The following is a 15,401-nucleotide window of genomic DNA, read 5'->3' as shown; positions in this document are numbered from 1 at the left end:
ATACAAATGAAAATAGGTGAATGGTATTATATGGTGTATGGTTGGTGACCCAGGAAGAGGCTGTATCTTCCACAATGGTGAATTTGCTCTTCACTATCTCCTGTTCTGCGAAGGAGAATGAGGTAATGCAAGCCATCTGGATTACTCTTTTCTTCAACCGCTTTACAAATTCTAGTTGTCTTCAATATACAGATGGAAAGACAGAGGTAGAGAGGGAAACAAATTCCCCCTGTAGCAAAGGCAGAAGAAACGTTTGCTGTTCTGTGCAAGTAGAACTGGTAAGCCCAGGTCACCTGGGTCACATCTCAAGTCCTTAAGCCTGTGTCGAGCCTCTCAAGGATTTTGGCTCAGGATTGAGGACATCATATAGAGAGGAAAAGGCCGGGAGACCCAGGGGGAAGTTGGGAGTGAAGAAGACTTTGACGTATCCTCAGGAATCAAGATAAACATGAAGATGTTTAGGAGGTTCTGTTGTTGGTGTGTATATGTATCTTGGGACCTCTTATCCAAACCAAAGTCATTTCTGCATATTTTTCTGCTGAATATGAAATACTCCAAAGATTACTCTTCATATTTGTTAAATTCGAAATGACTCAGCTGAGAGGAAAAACAAGTCTTGAATGACCTCCAGTGTCCTCTGAATTAAATACATGAATGAGATTTCTCCTCACCACAGCCTAGTTGTCTGCATATGTTCACGTGAAGTGCCACACAGTTATATCTGTATACATGTGCCAGTTCCAGCTTGACACAAGTCCATTTATTTCATTTCTACCCACTCCCTGGCCTTTCATCCGTACCCTGGACAGAGCTGACTGTTCAGGATGGCAGCACTTCCTCCGTAGTCCTTGACATAGGCTTCACCGAGGCCCTCAGAGGAAATCTATAGACACTGATTCCTCTCATCAAATCCAGCATCATCTCAGGTTGTTCTCAGCTACTGGGTCTGGGAAGATGGGCAGTCTGAGGAAAAGGGAAGGCTGCTAAGTCAGGCATGCTGTAGACCCGTAGAAGTCATGCTGTAGTTATTATAAAGTTGGTTATAAAGTGGATTTTGGTGCATTGAGTATTATTTTGAATGCTGTTCAAGGGTGCCAGGTCCTGGATCCTTTAGCAATGTTGGCTACTTATTCAATGATTTACAACATTGATAAGTAGATGGAACACTTTTAAAACAACAAATGCCATTTTAAATGTACGATGTGGGATTTGCTATTCAAAACCATCCAGCAAAGTTTTTTTTTTTTTTTTTTTTTTTTTTTTTTTTTTTGAAAAGAACTTCTGTGATGGGGATAAGAATTTAGTGATTTTCACATTAAGTAAGATCAGATATTTCTTAAGGTGTGATGGATATACCTCCAGTTCTACTTCAGAGAAAAAGATGAGTTGTGCTAATGTTCATACATGAAGATACAAAGAACCCTACCATCTGTGTGTTGAGCTCTCTCTAAGGGGCTTGGGAAGAACAGAGCTGTTAAAACTTCACATTTCATTAGGCCAGAGGACCACAACAGTTGCCTGGCCTTCCTACTTTTCACATTATGACAGGCTGAAAATAAGGGGTTGCTTTAAAAAATTAATGTTACTTAATATATATATGTCTATATATACATGTTTATATAGTTTATAAAGGTATTTCTGATTATAACTGCATGTACATTGTATCATCTAAATCAGTTTATTTCCCTACCTGCCTTCTACATGCCACCTATCATAACTTATTATCTCTCTTCTGACATTTCCATCCACTTATCTATCATATATAATCTATCCTTTCTCATCTACCTTTCATTTATAATCTATCAACCATTTGTCAATTTATTTTTCTATCCACCCATCATTTACTATTTATTATTTCCCTATCATCTATCAACCAACACTGATCATATCTATCTATCTATCTATCTATCTATCTGTCTGTCTATCTATCTATCTATCTATCTATCTATCTATCTATCTATCTATCTATCACTTATCTACCATTGGTTATTTTTCTGTGTATGTATATATCTATCATCTATCAATCAACATTTATCATATATCTACCTATTATCTTCCTGTCTACCTATGTGCCTGTCTATCTACCATGTATTCATCTATCCATCTAGCCACTCTTCCATTTCATCTACTATATATCACATGTATTTAGTTCTATAGTGAAGAATAGATTTTTCAGTGGGATTTGTGGATTAGACTGCCAAAGAGTGTGGTTTCCCACTAACACAGAGAGTCCAATCTTGTTCTGAGATTATGGAACACGTGCATTAGATGAGATAGTGACATTAGCTTTATGCTCACTCAGAAGCTTAATACTAATGTCATCTCTGTCTCTCAAGGTTCTTTCTCTCTCTCTCTCACTTGATCACTACTGTGAAGCTTGTTCCCAGGGAGGTGCTCTGACTTAACTAAGACAGTTTTAAGAGGCAGGTATGGTTATAGGGGTGCATAGCCTTGAGTTCAGGAGCCTTAGGACTAACCAAGAGTGAGGCATCTTGTGTTCCATAGAACAGGGTTGACCTTTCTCTATGAAGTGACTTTACTGGGGTTCAGAAAGGCTTGTGCAAGCTCACATGAGTTCATAGGTAATTAGTAAGAAGTTCGATTTCCCATACTCTTGTTTTTGTTCCCTGCTAAAGAGTTACTCACTTCTGGGTATGGATGCCACACTACTGGATGGCCTTCCATTTTTCTTTCTGACTTCCTAGTATGTCTAAACCCTGGTGTGGACCTACCTGAGGTAGAAAGCCAATAAGCTTCTGTAAGATCTTGTAGAGTGTATGGGAAGTCCTGAGCTGTGGCTTCCTCTATGTTCAATTAGGAGTGTCCATTGCATACGGAGAAGGGGAGGGGATTTTGAGCTGAAGAAGGGGAAAAAAGGGATTCTTTACTACATATTCTCTTTGAGACACATGCCCATTGATGTTCCTTAGAAAGTGTTGAGCCATGGGCAGAGAAGTACTGGGCTTGGCATTGGGGTTACTAGAACCAGTGTAAACTGTCTTTCCTCCTGACTTCATGGCCCAGGGCAGTAAAGATCAACCTTGTTTTGAAGTAGTGAAAGCAGCATCCCTGATCTTAGATGACTCATAGTCTGACTTGGTAGACAGACAGACAGACAGACAGACAGACAGATGGGTTAAGAAGAGAACTATACTCAGAGTGGTGGATGGGAAACAGCAGCCAGACCAGGTGAGACTGTCCAGGCTGTTAATGAAGCAGCTGTGCTTTCTAGAACTGTGGGAGGAAGATGGTAAGTCCCATCTACGTGATTGTGATGCCCGTGATATTATACATTTGAAAGGTACTCAGCCTTCAAACCTAGAAAGACACCAGGTGATTCTCAACCGTTTTTGTACTCCCACTTGTGAGATGTACTGATCAATACTATCTCTGAGCTCTCCCACTAGGGAGATGTACTGATCAATACTATCTCTGAGTAGTCCAAAAGTTCATGTCTTCTGGAGACACAGGCCATGTTGCCCCAATGCCTCCCATTCTGGAACATGCAGGATTGCCTGGAGAGCATCTTGAGATGTTTTCATTGTTTTTGTTCAGAAAAGTTATTCTAAGTGACATTAACCGAAAACACATTCCTCTTTTAAAACTCAAACAATGAGCTAGGAAGATGACTCAGTGTATAATGGACTTGTCCTAGAAGTGTGAAGATTGGAGTTTGGATCTCCACAATGCATATAAAATCCAGGTGGGTGGGTGGGTATGGTAGCCTGCAGAAATCTCAGTGTGTACAGGGAACTCCTGGAGCAAGCTAGCTAGCCAGACTAGCTGCATCAGTGAGCTCCTGTTCAACGAGAGGAGTCTGCTTCAGTTAATAAAGTGAAGAATGATCACTTTATTAACTGATAGAAGATAGTCAATGCCAACCTCTGTTCTCTATACACAGGTACACAAACATACACACATGAAAAAAAAATAGAATTACTATGAATAAGGCAGTCTACATAATTGCAGTCATTCACGAGGCCTCTTGCCAAAATCTGCACTCTACCTAGCATCTGCAGCTCTGAAGGAGTCATTGTTAGCAGATCTTCTATGAATATGTAAATGTGTGTGCCCATAAAAACGTACGGAATGCTCCATAAAGACTCTGCAGCCTTCATGTTCACCTAAAAACATGTCACAAGTGGCAAGCTGTGTGGCTATACATAGCTGTTATTCATTCTCTTTATTTTAATGAGTTATTTATTTTGTGTGTATGAGTGGTTTGTCTGCATGCATGTAGAGGTACCAGATGTGTGTGATGCCCACAGAGGCCAGAGGAGAGCACTCGATTCCCCCTGGAACTGGAGCTATAGTTGGTTGTAAGTTGATATGTGGGAGATAGAAGGCAAATTGAGTCTTCTATAAGAACAGCCAATGCTGTTATATGCTGACCCATCTCTCCAGCCTCTGGAATTCATTCTTTTTTGCAAACATAAAATATTTTACAGTGGGAGTAGCATAGTTTATAGTACCTCTCTGTTGATAAGCACCTTCCCAAGTTTTTGTTACTTAGAAAATATACTACAGAGCACTTGTTTGTAGACATACTCTGTATATACCTGCAACCTGTTCTCTAGGAAATACAACACATGGGAAACAGAGTGCATTTCACACCATTGTCAGGTCTCACAACATCAGGCTTGAAAAGCTTGTGAAACTGATTCAGCGACTGCTCTGATGTTTGATTTTCAGATTTTTCTGAACTAGTATACTTATGCAATATACTGTCCCTTTGTTAAATGTTCTTTATCTACTTGGCCCATATTTCAAGTGGCTTTTTACAACAGAAGTTGTTTTGTTTTATAGTTTTAAATATTTAACTTTGTTCCTTGCTTATCTGTTAAGTTTATAATATCTTTCTTGTTCCTAGGATGTTTTAATTTTTTGTGGGAAATGTTATCACTATTTTTCTTTTGTGGAGTTTGCTTCTTAATGTCTTTCTCATGCAAGCCTTTCTTTAGTTCATACCAATTCCTATATTTGATAGAGGGCTAATATCAATTCCTGAGGTCCTTTCATTGTTCTGTCTTTACATTTTAGACTCTATATTTTTGTGTGAGGTGTGGATACACCTTGGGTTTTACTTTTGAAAAGGCCGTTTGTTAGACACTGTCAATGGGACAAAATGGAAACCAACAAATTGGGAAAAGATCTTTACCAATCCCATATTTGATAGAGGGCTAATATCCAATGTATACAAAGAACTCAAGAAGTTAGACTCCAGAGAGCCAAATAACACTATTAAAAAATGGGGTACAGAGCTAAACAAAGAATTCTCAACTGACGAGTACCGAATGGCTGAGAAGCACCTAAAGAAATGTTCAACATCCGTAGTCATCAGGGAAATGCAAATCAAAACAACCCTGAGATTCCACCTCACACAAGTCAGAATGGCTAGGGTAAAAAACTCAGATGACAGCAGATGCTGGGGAGGTTGTAGAGAAAGAAGAACACTCCTTCATTGCTGGTAGGACTGCAAGCTGGTACAACCACTCTGGAAATCAGTTTGGCAGTTCCTCCGGAAACTGGACATAGTACTACCAGAGGACCCAGCTATACCACTCCTGAGCATGTACCTAGAAGATACTCCAACATGTAATAAGGGTACATGCTCCACCATGTTCATAGCAGCCTTATTTATAATAGCCAGAACCTGAAACAACCCAGATGTCCCTCAAAAGAGGAATGGATATAGAAAATGTGGCACATCTATACAATGGAGTAGTACTCAGCTATTAAAAACAATGAATTTATGAAATTCTTAGGGAAATGGATGGATCTGGAGAATATCATCCTGAGTGAGGTAACCCAATCACAAAAGAACACACATGGTATGCACTCTCTGATAAGTGGATATTAGCCCAGAAGATCGGAATAGACAAAGTACAATTCACAAACCACAAGAAACTCAAGAAGAAGGAAGACCAAAGTGTGAATACTTCATTCCTTCTTAAAAGGGGGAACAAAATACCCATGGAAGGAGTTTCAGAGATTAACTATAGAGCAGAGACTGAAGGAAGGACAATCCAGAGACTGCTCTGCCTGTGAATCCTTCCCACATTCAACCATCATATCCAGACACTATTGTGGATGCCGGCAAGTGCTGGCTGACAGGAGCCTGATACAGCTCTCTCCTGAGAGGCTCTGACAGTACCTGACTAATATAGAAGTAGAGGCTCATAACCATCCATTGGACTGAGCACAGGGTCCCCAGTGAAGGAGCTAGAGAAAGGATCGAAGGAGCTGAAGGGTTTGTAGCCCCTTAGGATGACCAACAATGTGAACTAACTAGTACCCTCAGAGCTCCCAGGGACTAAACCACCAACCAAAGAGTATACATGGTGGGACTCATGGCTCCAGCAGCATATGTAGCAGAGGATGGCCAAGTCAGTCATCAATGAGGGGAGAGGCCCTTAGCCCTGTGAAAGTTCTATGCCCCTGTGTAGGGGAATGCCAGGGCCAGGAAGTGGGAGAGAGTGGGGTAGTGAGCAGGGGGAGGGGGAGGGAACAGGGTTTATTTTTTTGTTTTTGTTTATTTTTCTTTTTCTTCTTTTTTCTTTTTTTTTTAGAGGGTAAACTGGGAAAGGAGATATCATATGACATGTAAATAAAGAAAATATCTAATAAAAAAAGAAAAAGAAAATTCCTTGTTATTTATAGAAAAGGCCATTTGTTGACCCACTGAAATTGTCATTGATTGTTGATGTTCCTTTTTATCGTATGCTTATTTATCAAATGCTTGTTTATTCATGAATGGCTCCTGGCTGCCCAGCCTCTTCACAGTTCTGCTTATCTGCCTCTGAACCACTGGCATGCTTAGAGGGGTTTACTGTACCCCTTTCCTGGAGCAGCTTATCCACTTCAGCAGTCTTCAATCTCGTTCTCTTTTTTGTATACAGATCCTCTCCACACCTCCTAACATCTTGTTTATTACAAGACTGAAAGAGGAAGAAATGGTTTAGAGCATTTGGCCTGTCAATTGCTGTCTCTTTACTGTTGCATGTATTGATTGATTGATTGATTGATTGTATTTTGGGTTTATTTTTGTTTTTGAGTTAGGGTCTCTTACTGAGCCCACTGATTTATCTAGATTCCCTAGACAGTGAGAGTAAAGGATTCATTTCTTGTCTTTGTCTCCCCAGTACTGGAGTTTGTAGCTGCACCCGTGTATTTTAGAGACATGGATTCTGGGAGATCAAACTCAGGTCCTCATGCTTCTGTAGAGTACATTATTGCCTAAGCCACCAACCCAGCCCTTCTCTGACCTTTAAGATGTATATATACCACGTGAATGGCATTCCCAGAATAATTGCTGAGTAAATGAGTGGAAGGCAATACTCTGGCCAGGCACATTTTCATTTTGAATTTTATTTTTTTTTTTAAGATTTGAATGAAGTGTTTGTCATAGGGAGTTCATGTTGCTAGTCACGAGAGTGAACAGAGGAGGACTCTCTCAACTGCTCATCACGTTTCCACGATTGCTCTGGGCTTTGTCATGTGCCACATGGGTAAATGCTGAATTGTTGAGACCATTGATTCAGAAGGTTTTGTCTGCTCATTGGAATCCTCGAGGAAAGTTCCTTTTAGGGCAAAACATTTCAGATTAGCTAGATATAGTCACTGAGTATTTGGGTCTATGATGGTATTTATCAAGCCTCTCTGTTGAGCGTTTTGAACACAGTAACATTGACAGTAAACATGGAGCTAAATAGTCATAGTGACCATACATAGTTGAAACCATGATCATTATACTATATGAGAAACTATCTTTTCAGTGCATTAAGCAATTGAGTCAGAACACTTAGCTGCAGAAGTAATCATTGAATAGAGACTTGGACAGGTCAGGAGGAAAGAGCTTACTTAGGCCCATAGGCAAAAGCAAATAGAAGACGTAAATGAGAGACTCCAGTAGAACTGAGCTGGAAAGTGGGGGCAGTAGAATAGAATAGAGTATAATAGAGTAGAGTAGGGTAGAGTATAATAGAGTAGAGTAGAGTAGAGTATAATAGAGTAGAGTAAAATAGAATAGAATAGCAAACTAAAGGGACAATGACAGTATCAGTGACCCCAGGCAGACTCTGGAATCTTGAGAACCCTAGACCCATGTGCCTGAGTGCTTCTGTGTGCTGTAACTGGAGCTTTAATCATGTCTTCCTTAGCTACATTGTCAGTGAAAATGTATATCATTCAGTGAATCTTGGTGAAATGGTTCCTGGGAAATTAGAAACGTTTGCTACAGGGATAGGACATACAGGTTTGTTTTGGTCCTTTTGTGGTTGTTAGTTAGCTACTGTTCAACTTGATTTCTAAGGAAAGGCGGAAAATCATCACTGTTTTTAGAGATCAAGCAGGAATATACAAAGGGAAATCATTTTTCCCCTATTTTTTTTTTTTTTTAAAATTACCTATTAAGTCTGGTTTAGTTCAGTTAAAACCCATTTCCGAATACATAGCTTGTAGAAGAAGCTAATGATTAAGAGATAACTTTATCCTAACACAGAGGTCAATTTGCCATGTGGTTTGGTGAAGAGGAGACATGAAGTGTAAAAGATATTTTCCATAGAACAGGGAAGGCTTCTGGAGGGTAGAAATGTATGGCCAAAAACTCTTGAGTAAGATGCCACAGAAGAGAGAGCGTGTGTGTGCTATGGAGACAAAATCTTGCTGGAGAAGATATATCTGGACCTCGGCACTTGCTAGCTGGCCATACACAGGAGCTTGGTTCTCTGTGGAAGGACATCTTAGATCATGGTCATGAGAAACACTTACTTCTATGTTTTTCCTTCTGGGAATGTTTTCTGGGAGACTCTACGAAAATATATTTTCAATTTCTGGAGTTCCTAGAAATAACTAAGGCCACTCAGACAGGTGTTGATCAGACCCGAATTAGTGAAATACATACATACCATCTTTTGTGATCTTGCAGGCTATATATCACATAACACAGAGTCACACTTATCTTCCGTTTGGCTTGCTTTAGCTCTATTCTCTTTGAAGAAATCTATCGGACTATCTGGCTTAAAATTTTTGTTTCAGGCTGTTGAAATGGGTCATTGGGTATAGGCGATTGCCACCAAACCTGATGATCTTAGCTGGACCCTTGGAACCCACATAGAATGGACTCTCGCAACTTGTTCTCAGACCACCATATGCATTATTGTGGACAGGGTGAATGAATGAATGAATGAATGAATGAATGAATGAGTAAATGTAGACATTTTAAAAAGATATTTTAAGGAGCTGATAAGATGGTTCAGGGGGTGAAGGGACTTGCTGCTAAGTCTAATGGCTTGAGTTTGAACTCCAGAACACATGTGATAGGAGGAGGGAACTGATTCCTACAGGTTTTTCTTTCATGATGCACACACATGCACATGTGCAAACACACACACATACACACACAATAAACAAGTAAAAGCAAATAAAACCATTTTTCAAGTGGATTGACATGATACTGTTTACAAATCATGACATTTAAAAGTACCATCTAGGGCTGGCGAGATGGCTCAGCCGGTAAGAGCACTGACTGCTCTTCTGAAGGTCCTGAGTTCGGATCCCAGCAACCACAACCATCCATAATGAGATCTGACACCCTCTTCTGGTGCATCTGAAGACAGCTACAGTGTATTACATCAGAGCAAGCAGGGCCGGAGTGAGCAGGGCCATCCTGAGTTCAATTCCCAGCAACAACATGATGGCTCATGGCCATCTGCACAGCTACAGTGTACTTATACATGTAAAATAAATAAATAAATCTTTAAAAAAATTACATGATTAAATTTTTTAAAAAAGTTCCATCTGCTCATCTTCATCAGGCCTTTCCTTCTCCATCTCTCTTGCTGCACATTACAACCTTGCCTCTCTTTCAGGAACCCAGTCAGACGGATCATTCCTAGAAGTCTCCCTACTCGGGACTTACACAGGTTTCTCTTCTTATTGCTTATCAGTGTTATCTGGAGGATAGAAAAGTTTTATATTTACAGAATCACTGTGAAGACATTATGTACAATTTCTGCGTACTTGACATGAGTTAGTATCTTACATTACTGTGGTCTATTTGTCAAAGCGAGCAAACCAACTTTGTGGATGTGTTCATTACTAAAGTCCACAGTTATTCTGACTTCCTCAGTTTCCCCAATACTCCTTTTTCTATCCCAGGACCCATACAGTGTGCCTCACACTACATTTTTTTTTTAGCTGCCCCCACCCCAACCCCTTAGCTGTGATGGTTTCTCAGGCTTTGTCATTTTGGAGAATTGACAACACTGAGGATCAGTTAGGAATTCTGTAGAAGGTTCCTCACTTTTTATTTGTCTGATGTTTTTCTTGTGAACAAAGGCCATGGTTTGTGGGTTGGGACCGCTGAGCTCAAGTGCCTTCCTATCACATCCTATCTAGGACATGCACTGTCACGATGACTTCTCATTGCTGATGTTAACCATAGTCACCTGGCACCAAGTGGTTTGGCACATTTCTCTACTGACAAGACGTTCTCTTTTTCCTTTCTTAGCTCATGCTGTGTTCCTTGGAAGCAAGTTACTATGTGCAGCTTCTATGTGAGGAGCTAGGAGTGGGAGGTGGTGAGACCCCACTTGCTTAAAATCGAATTAGCTACATAAATTATTTGGATTTCTTTTTCATGGGAAATGGGCTATTCTCCCTCCCTTGTTTACTCAGTCATTTATTTACATCAACATGGATTTGTGGATATTTATTTTATACTCTGAGTTGTAATCTAATACTCCTCTATTTGTTTGGTTGATCAAATTGTTCCAGCTTTCTTTACTGGGAGAACTTTCAGTTGCTCACCAGTGTTAGTGTTGCTCCTATGTGTTTTTGATGTATTTCATTGAGTGTGTGTGTGTGTGTGTGCGCGCGCGCGCATACGCCATATATTCCAAGCTTATCTTGTGTGTTTTCTGATCCAGTCTTAGAATCAACCATATTTTCTTAAGAACTCTGATTCCTTTTACTGGAAGATAGGATTAGAAGTTAAGATCTGGGCACTTGCTTTGCATTGTCAATGGATGCTCACTGCCAGGATACTGTTATCTCTAGGGCCTTTCAGCTGACTGAGTGAAGGCCCAGTGCATATGCATTAGATTCACTTGTATACATACACATTGCTACAACGTAGATAGGTAGTTACAATGTAACTACTTATGCCTCTATCGAGCTAAATCTGGGTATATATTGATATGTCCATACTGTATCTAATCTGTTGTCACATGATCACTTGGAGAAAACCTGAAAGAAAGGAAGAAGGAAAAAAAGAAAGAAAGAAAAAAGAAAGGAAGGAAGGAAGGAAGGAAGAGAGAAAGAGACAGACAGAGAGAGAGAGAGAGAGAGAGAGAGAGAGAGAGAGAGAGAGAGAGAGAGAGAGAGAGAGAGAGAAAGAGAGAGAGAAACAAAATCCCAAAAGTCACTTCACAGCTAATGGAACAAGATACGTGTTGAACTTATAGAGCTTTAAAAAGATTAAAGTTACTGAATGTTTTTCTTGGTTTAATGTTGGAATTAATGTTGATAATATGAAAACATTAGCTGAAATCATAAATATAAATTTTACTTTGTTACTACCATTTGGTATTTGCCTCAGCAATACATTGCTACCTGTGTGTCGTTCCACTGATTTTTAATTCCAGGAGTGAGTGTTTAATCTAATAGAATTGGAAAATTCTTGCACTTAATGATCCCTGGGTGGGATTTGAAACTTTAAATGTGGAAATAAACTTTACAAGAGTCTCAGATTGTCTGTGAAGGTCATGTTCCCGTGTGCAGGTGAAATCTGCCTTACTCATTTCTCTTCCTTCTCTCTGTTTCCTTGCATTATCGGTGGGCTGCAGACTCCAGATCCAACTCCATCTTCTGAAATGATCCTGATTCCCAGAATGCCCCTGGTGCTGCTCCTGCTCTTGCTCATCCTGGGTTCTGCAAAAGCTCAGGTTAATCCAGGTAAAACAGCCAGTACTCAGTTGGATGCTGAGGACCAGCACACACCTCTGCCAGTGGTTATCTTAGAAAGAGCTCTGCCAAGGGACCCCACTGTCAGTTGTTCTCCTTTGTGTGGTGAGCCATGGCTACATCATAAATAGAAAGTCATATTGGTCCCCCTCTCCTTGTATAATGAGTAGGGTATTATACAAGAGATTTTATGTAGAGCAGAGCCATTTAAATGCTATTTAAAAGAAGGTTGGGAGAAGGAATGGCTATTTGCTGTTGTGCATTTTGGGGAAAATGGGAAGCAATAGGTGTGGCAGAGAGCTTCATTTGGTTGGCTTATCCATTGGATGTCTTGGGTCTGGGTTTTAACTGAGTGTCCTATTATACTTTTGGGATGCTGATTCTGTGGAATACGAGGTTCCCAGAATCCCAGGTAGGCTCTTCTTCTCACAGGATATGACTGCATTCAAAACAGATGTGTGAGATGCCTCTTTTAAGTCAATATTTCTTGTATTGTTTTAGTTTATATATATTTAAACTTTAACCTGAAGTATATGATTGCATCATCTGTCTATTATACAACATGTTGCCTAACGATCTTCAATAGCTCAGTGACTTCAAAATGAATTTTTGTTTTGCTCACCAGATTATAGACTGATGGTTTAAGCTGTGCTTGGTTGTTCGGCACTTTGATCTCTCTTGGTACATTTACCTTTCTGGGTGTCAGCTGGCTATTGGCTCATTTGGGTTACTTTGGCCCTGATGAAGGGCAGTTTGGCTGTTGTTCAGTGGATTCCTCTAGCAGACTGGCCTGGCCATGTTTTCATAGAAATTGCCCAAGCGCCTGAGTAGAATCAGGATATGCAGACAATCTTTCAATCCACTGCTCAAATTATGTTTGTTAGGACTGCATTGGCCAGGATGAGGGCTGTAAGTTAAGCCCTTACCTGGAGGGGCGAGGGCTGGAGTGTGGTGGTGCTTGTCTACTAAAGAGACCACTGAGGGGGGGCCTCATTGGTCAAAGTAAGTCACATATGAGTGCTCAGAGTCATAAGAACAAAAAGAATGTGTATGGTAAAGATATAGGTAAAGATTTTAAGTCATTCTTTTATTCTTCCACAAATATAAATATATGAACATATCTTAGTGTTCAGTTTGATGGATTTTTATAAACCCAACATATCCTTTCAGATGTGTCTAACTTATAGCAGAGTCTAACTATGAATATGGGCTAACACAATTGTACACTTACACAAAACATGAGCTGGTGTTTTTTTTTTTTTTTTAAAGTGGATTTTTTGATTGTGCTACTCATCAATGTGAGCTTTGTAGAGGACAACATTGTGTGGCAACAATATCAAAGGTTGGGCAGTCCTGGCAGTGAGCTACATTTCATATATAAGAAGCAGAGGTATTGTGGAAAGCTCTCACCTACCCCGCCCTGGTGAAAGCAAGAAAGATGTTGCTTTCTAGCAAGAAAGATGAATTTCCCCTGCTTGTATTTTATATAAGCGGAGACATATGCTACATGGACACTGCGCCTAGCATCTTTAATTGAACATTTTCTGTATGGCCTTTATTCCATGGCTACAAGTACTGGCTGGCTGCTCATCCTTGCTGTTGTATAATATTACTTTGTGTAGTTCACTTACATGGTCTAGTATAGATGGGAATTTGGATAGCTTAAAGTTTGGGCCTATTGTGAAGAAATCTTCCATACTCTTGCATAAAGTTTGTGGTAAGGACATATACTCAGTTTTCTGGGTTTTATATGCTGAAGTAGAATTCCTAGGTTGCTTGTAACATGTCATTTAATGTTCTTCATAATGCCATAGAGTTTTCCAAAGTGATTTTTTTTACCCACTTAGCCTCCCACAATAGTGTGCAGAGTTCAATTTTTCAGCTAGCTGTAATTACATTATCAAGGGAACATTCATCTTGTTTTTGTACTAGCATAATGGTATATTTGTGAGAGTGCTTCCTCTCACCAAGTCCGTCTCCATGGGCTATTCTTTATACCCTTAATAGGAAACATGATCAAAACTCCTCAAAAAAAATCAAAGAATTATTGTCTGAGTGGATTCAATGCCTTTTCTCATTATTATAATAAGCTTAGTGAGGGCACCTCAGATCTTCAACTCGGACAGCTTTTTATATTTCTGTTGTGTATCTCTCTTACCTCTAAAGTTTGCTTGTCTCCTCTGATGGTCTTTCTGCTCTGAACTCCAAAGAGGAGGGCAAAGAGTGCACACCATGTCTTGGTGCTGGGTGTTGTCATGGAGACTGATATACCCAGGCCCATTTAAGCAATTAAACCAGGAAAATCAGGCTCTGGTGTCAGACTACAAGCTGTAGTTCTTGAGTAGGAAACAGGCTGCCAGAAGGCGATTTCATTCCCTGCCTTGCTGTTGGGCATTTTTGTTGAATCTTTCTGCCAGCACAAAGAAACAGACATTTTAATTTTGAATGATGTTCCTAGGCACAAGCTATCCATGGAAGGGCTAACCATTCTCTCTGTGACCCCCTTACATTTACCAGGTTAAGCTGGAGATGAGGATGTAAAGCTGACAGCAATTTTCCCATGCCACCTCAGTTTTAAATGGTTGTCTAGGAACTGGGGGCTTGTCTTAGTCAGGGTTTCTATTCCTGCACAAACATCATGACCAAGAAGCAAGTTGGGGAGGAAAGGGTTTATTGAGCTTACACTTCCACATTGCTGTTGATCACCAGAGGAAGTCAGGACTGGAACTCAGGCAGGTCAGGAAGCAGGAGCTGACGCAGAGGCCATGGAGAGATGTTTCTTACTGGCTTGCTTCTCCTGGCTTGCTCAGCCTGCTCTCTTATAGAACCCAAGACTTCCAGCACAGGGATGGCACCACCCACAAGGGGCCCTACCCCCTTGATCACTAATAGAGAAAATGCCCCACAGCTGGATCTCATGGAGGCATTTCCCCAACTGAAGCTCCCTTCCCTGTGATAACTCCAGCCTGTGTCAAGTTGACACACAAAACCAGCCAGTACAGTGCTCATGGAGTTGTATGGTTCAGCCACTGCTTAGTGCAGAGTCGATACATAATAAACACTAGTTGATTTAGAGGAGATGCTTCAGGGGTTCCTACTGGTGTCTCCCAAAAGACTGAGGCAACTGCAAGTACTGATTGTCACAGATGTCGCTCAGGGACAAGCAGTTCTGGGCCTTTAGGATTTTTCACACAGGTTAGACAAACTGTATAACAGAGAGACTTGGTTTATAAGCAAGTATTATATGACCAACTGTTAGCAGAAGTTGGTCTAAGAGGATTTCAGAAGGTACCAAAAATCCTATCCTAATTAGTCACAAGCAAAATTTCTTTATAATAGTTGTTGAAAAAAAAAGAAAGAAACTGATATCAGCAATTCAAAATTTTTAGGCCATCCATCCACAATGAGATCATTATTTTTCTTTTTTTTTTTTTTTT

The 15,401-nt window shown here is 40.2% G+C and overlaps 1 protein-coding gene across 3 annotated transcripts in view; it reads left to right on the top strand.

The window, feature by feature from the left end:
• The window catches only part of Ddr2 (discoidin domain receptor tyrosine kinase 2), a 133,080-nt gene that overhangs the window by 65,937 nt on the left and 51,742 nt on the right, over nt 1-15,401 (top strand). For all 3 annotated transcript variants that reach the window (XM_031388712.1, XM_031388704.1, XM_031388720.1), the window contains exon 3: nt 11,847-11,955. In XM_031388712.1, the coding sequence (XP_031244572.1) occupies nt 11,874-11,955 (82 nt within the window). In that variant the 5' untranslated portion in view covers nt 11,847-11,873. The remainder of the gene's footprint in view (nt 1-11,846; nt 11,956-15,401) is intronic.

The sequence above is a fragment of the Mastomys coucha genome, unplaced genomic scaffold (genome assembly GCF_008632895.1).
Source record: "Mastomys coucha isolate ucsf_1 unplaced genomic scaffold, UCSF_Mcou_1 pScaffold1, whole genome shotgun sequence".
Lineage (NCBI taxonomy): Eukaryota > Metazoa > Chordata > Mammalia > Rodentia > Muridae > Mastomys > Mastomys coucha.
Note: the sequence above shows the minus strand (reverse complement) of the source record. Positions and strands in the feature narration are given on the sequence as shown.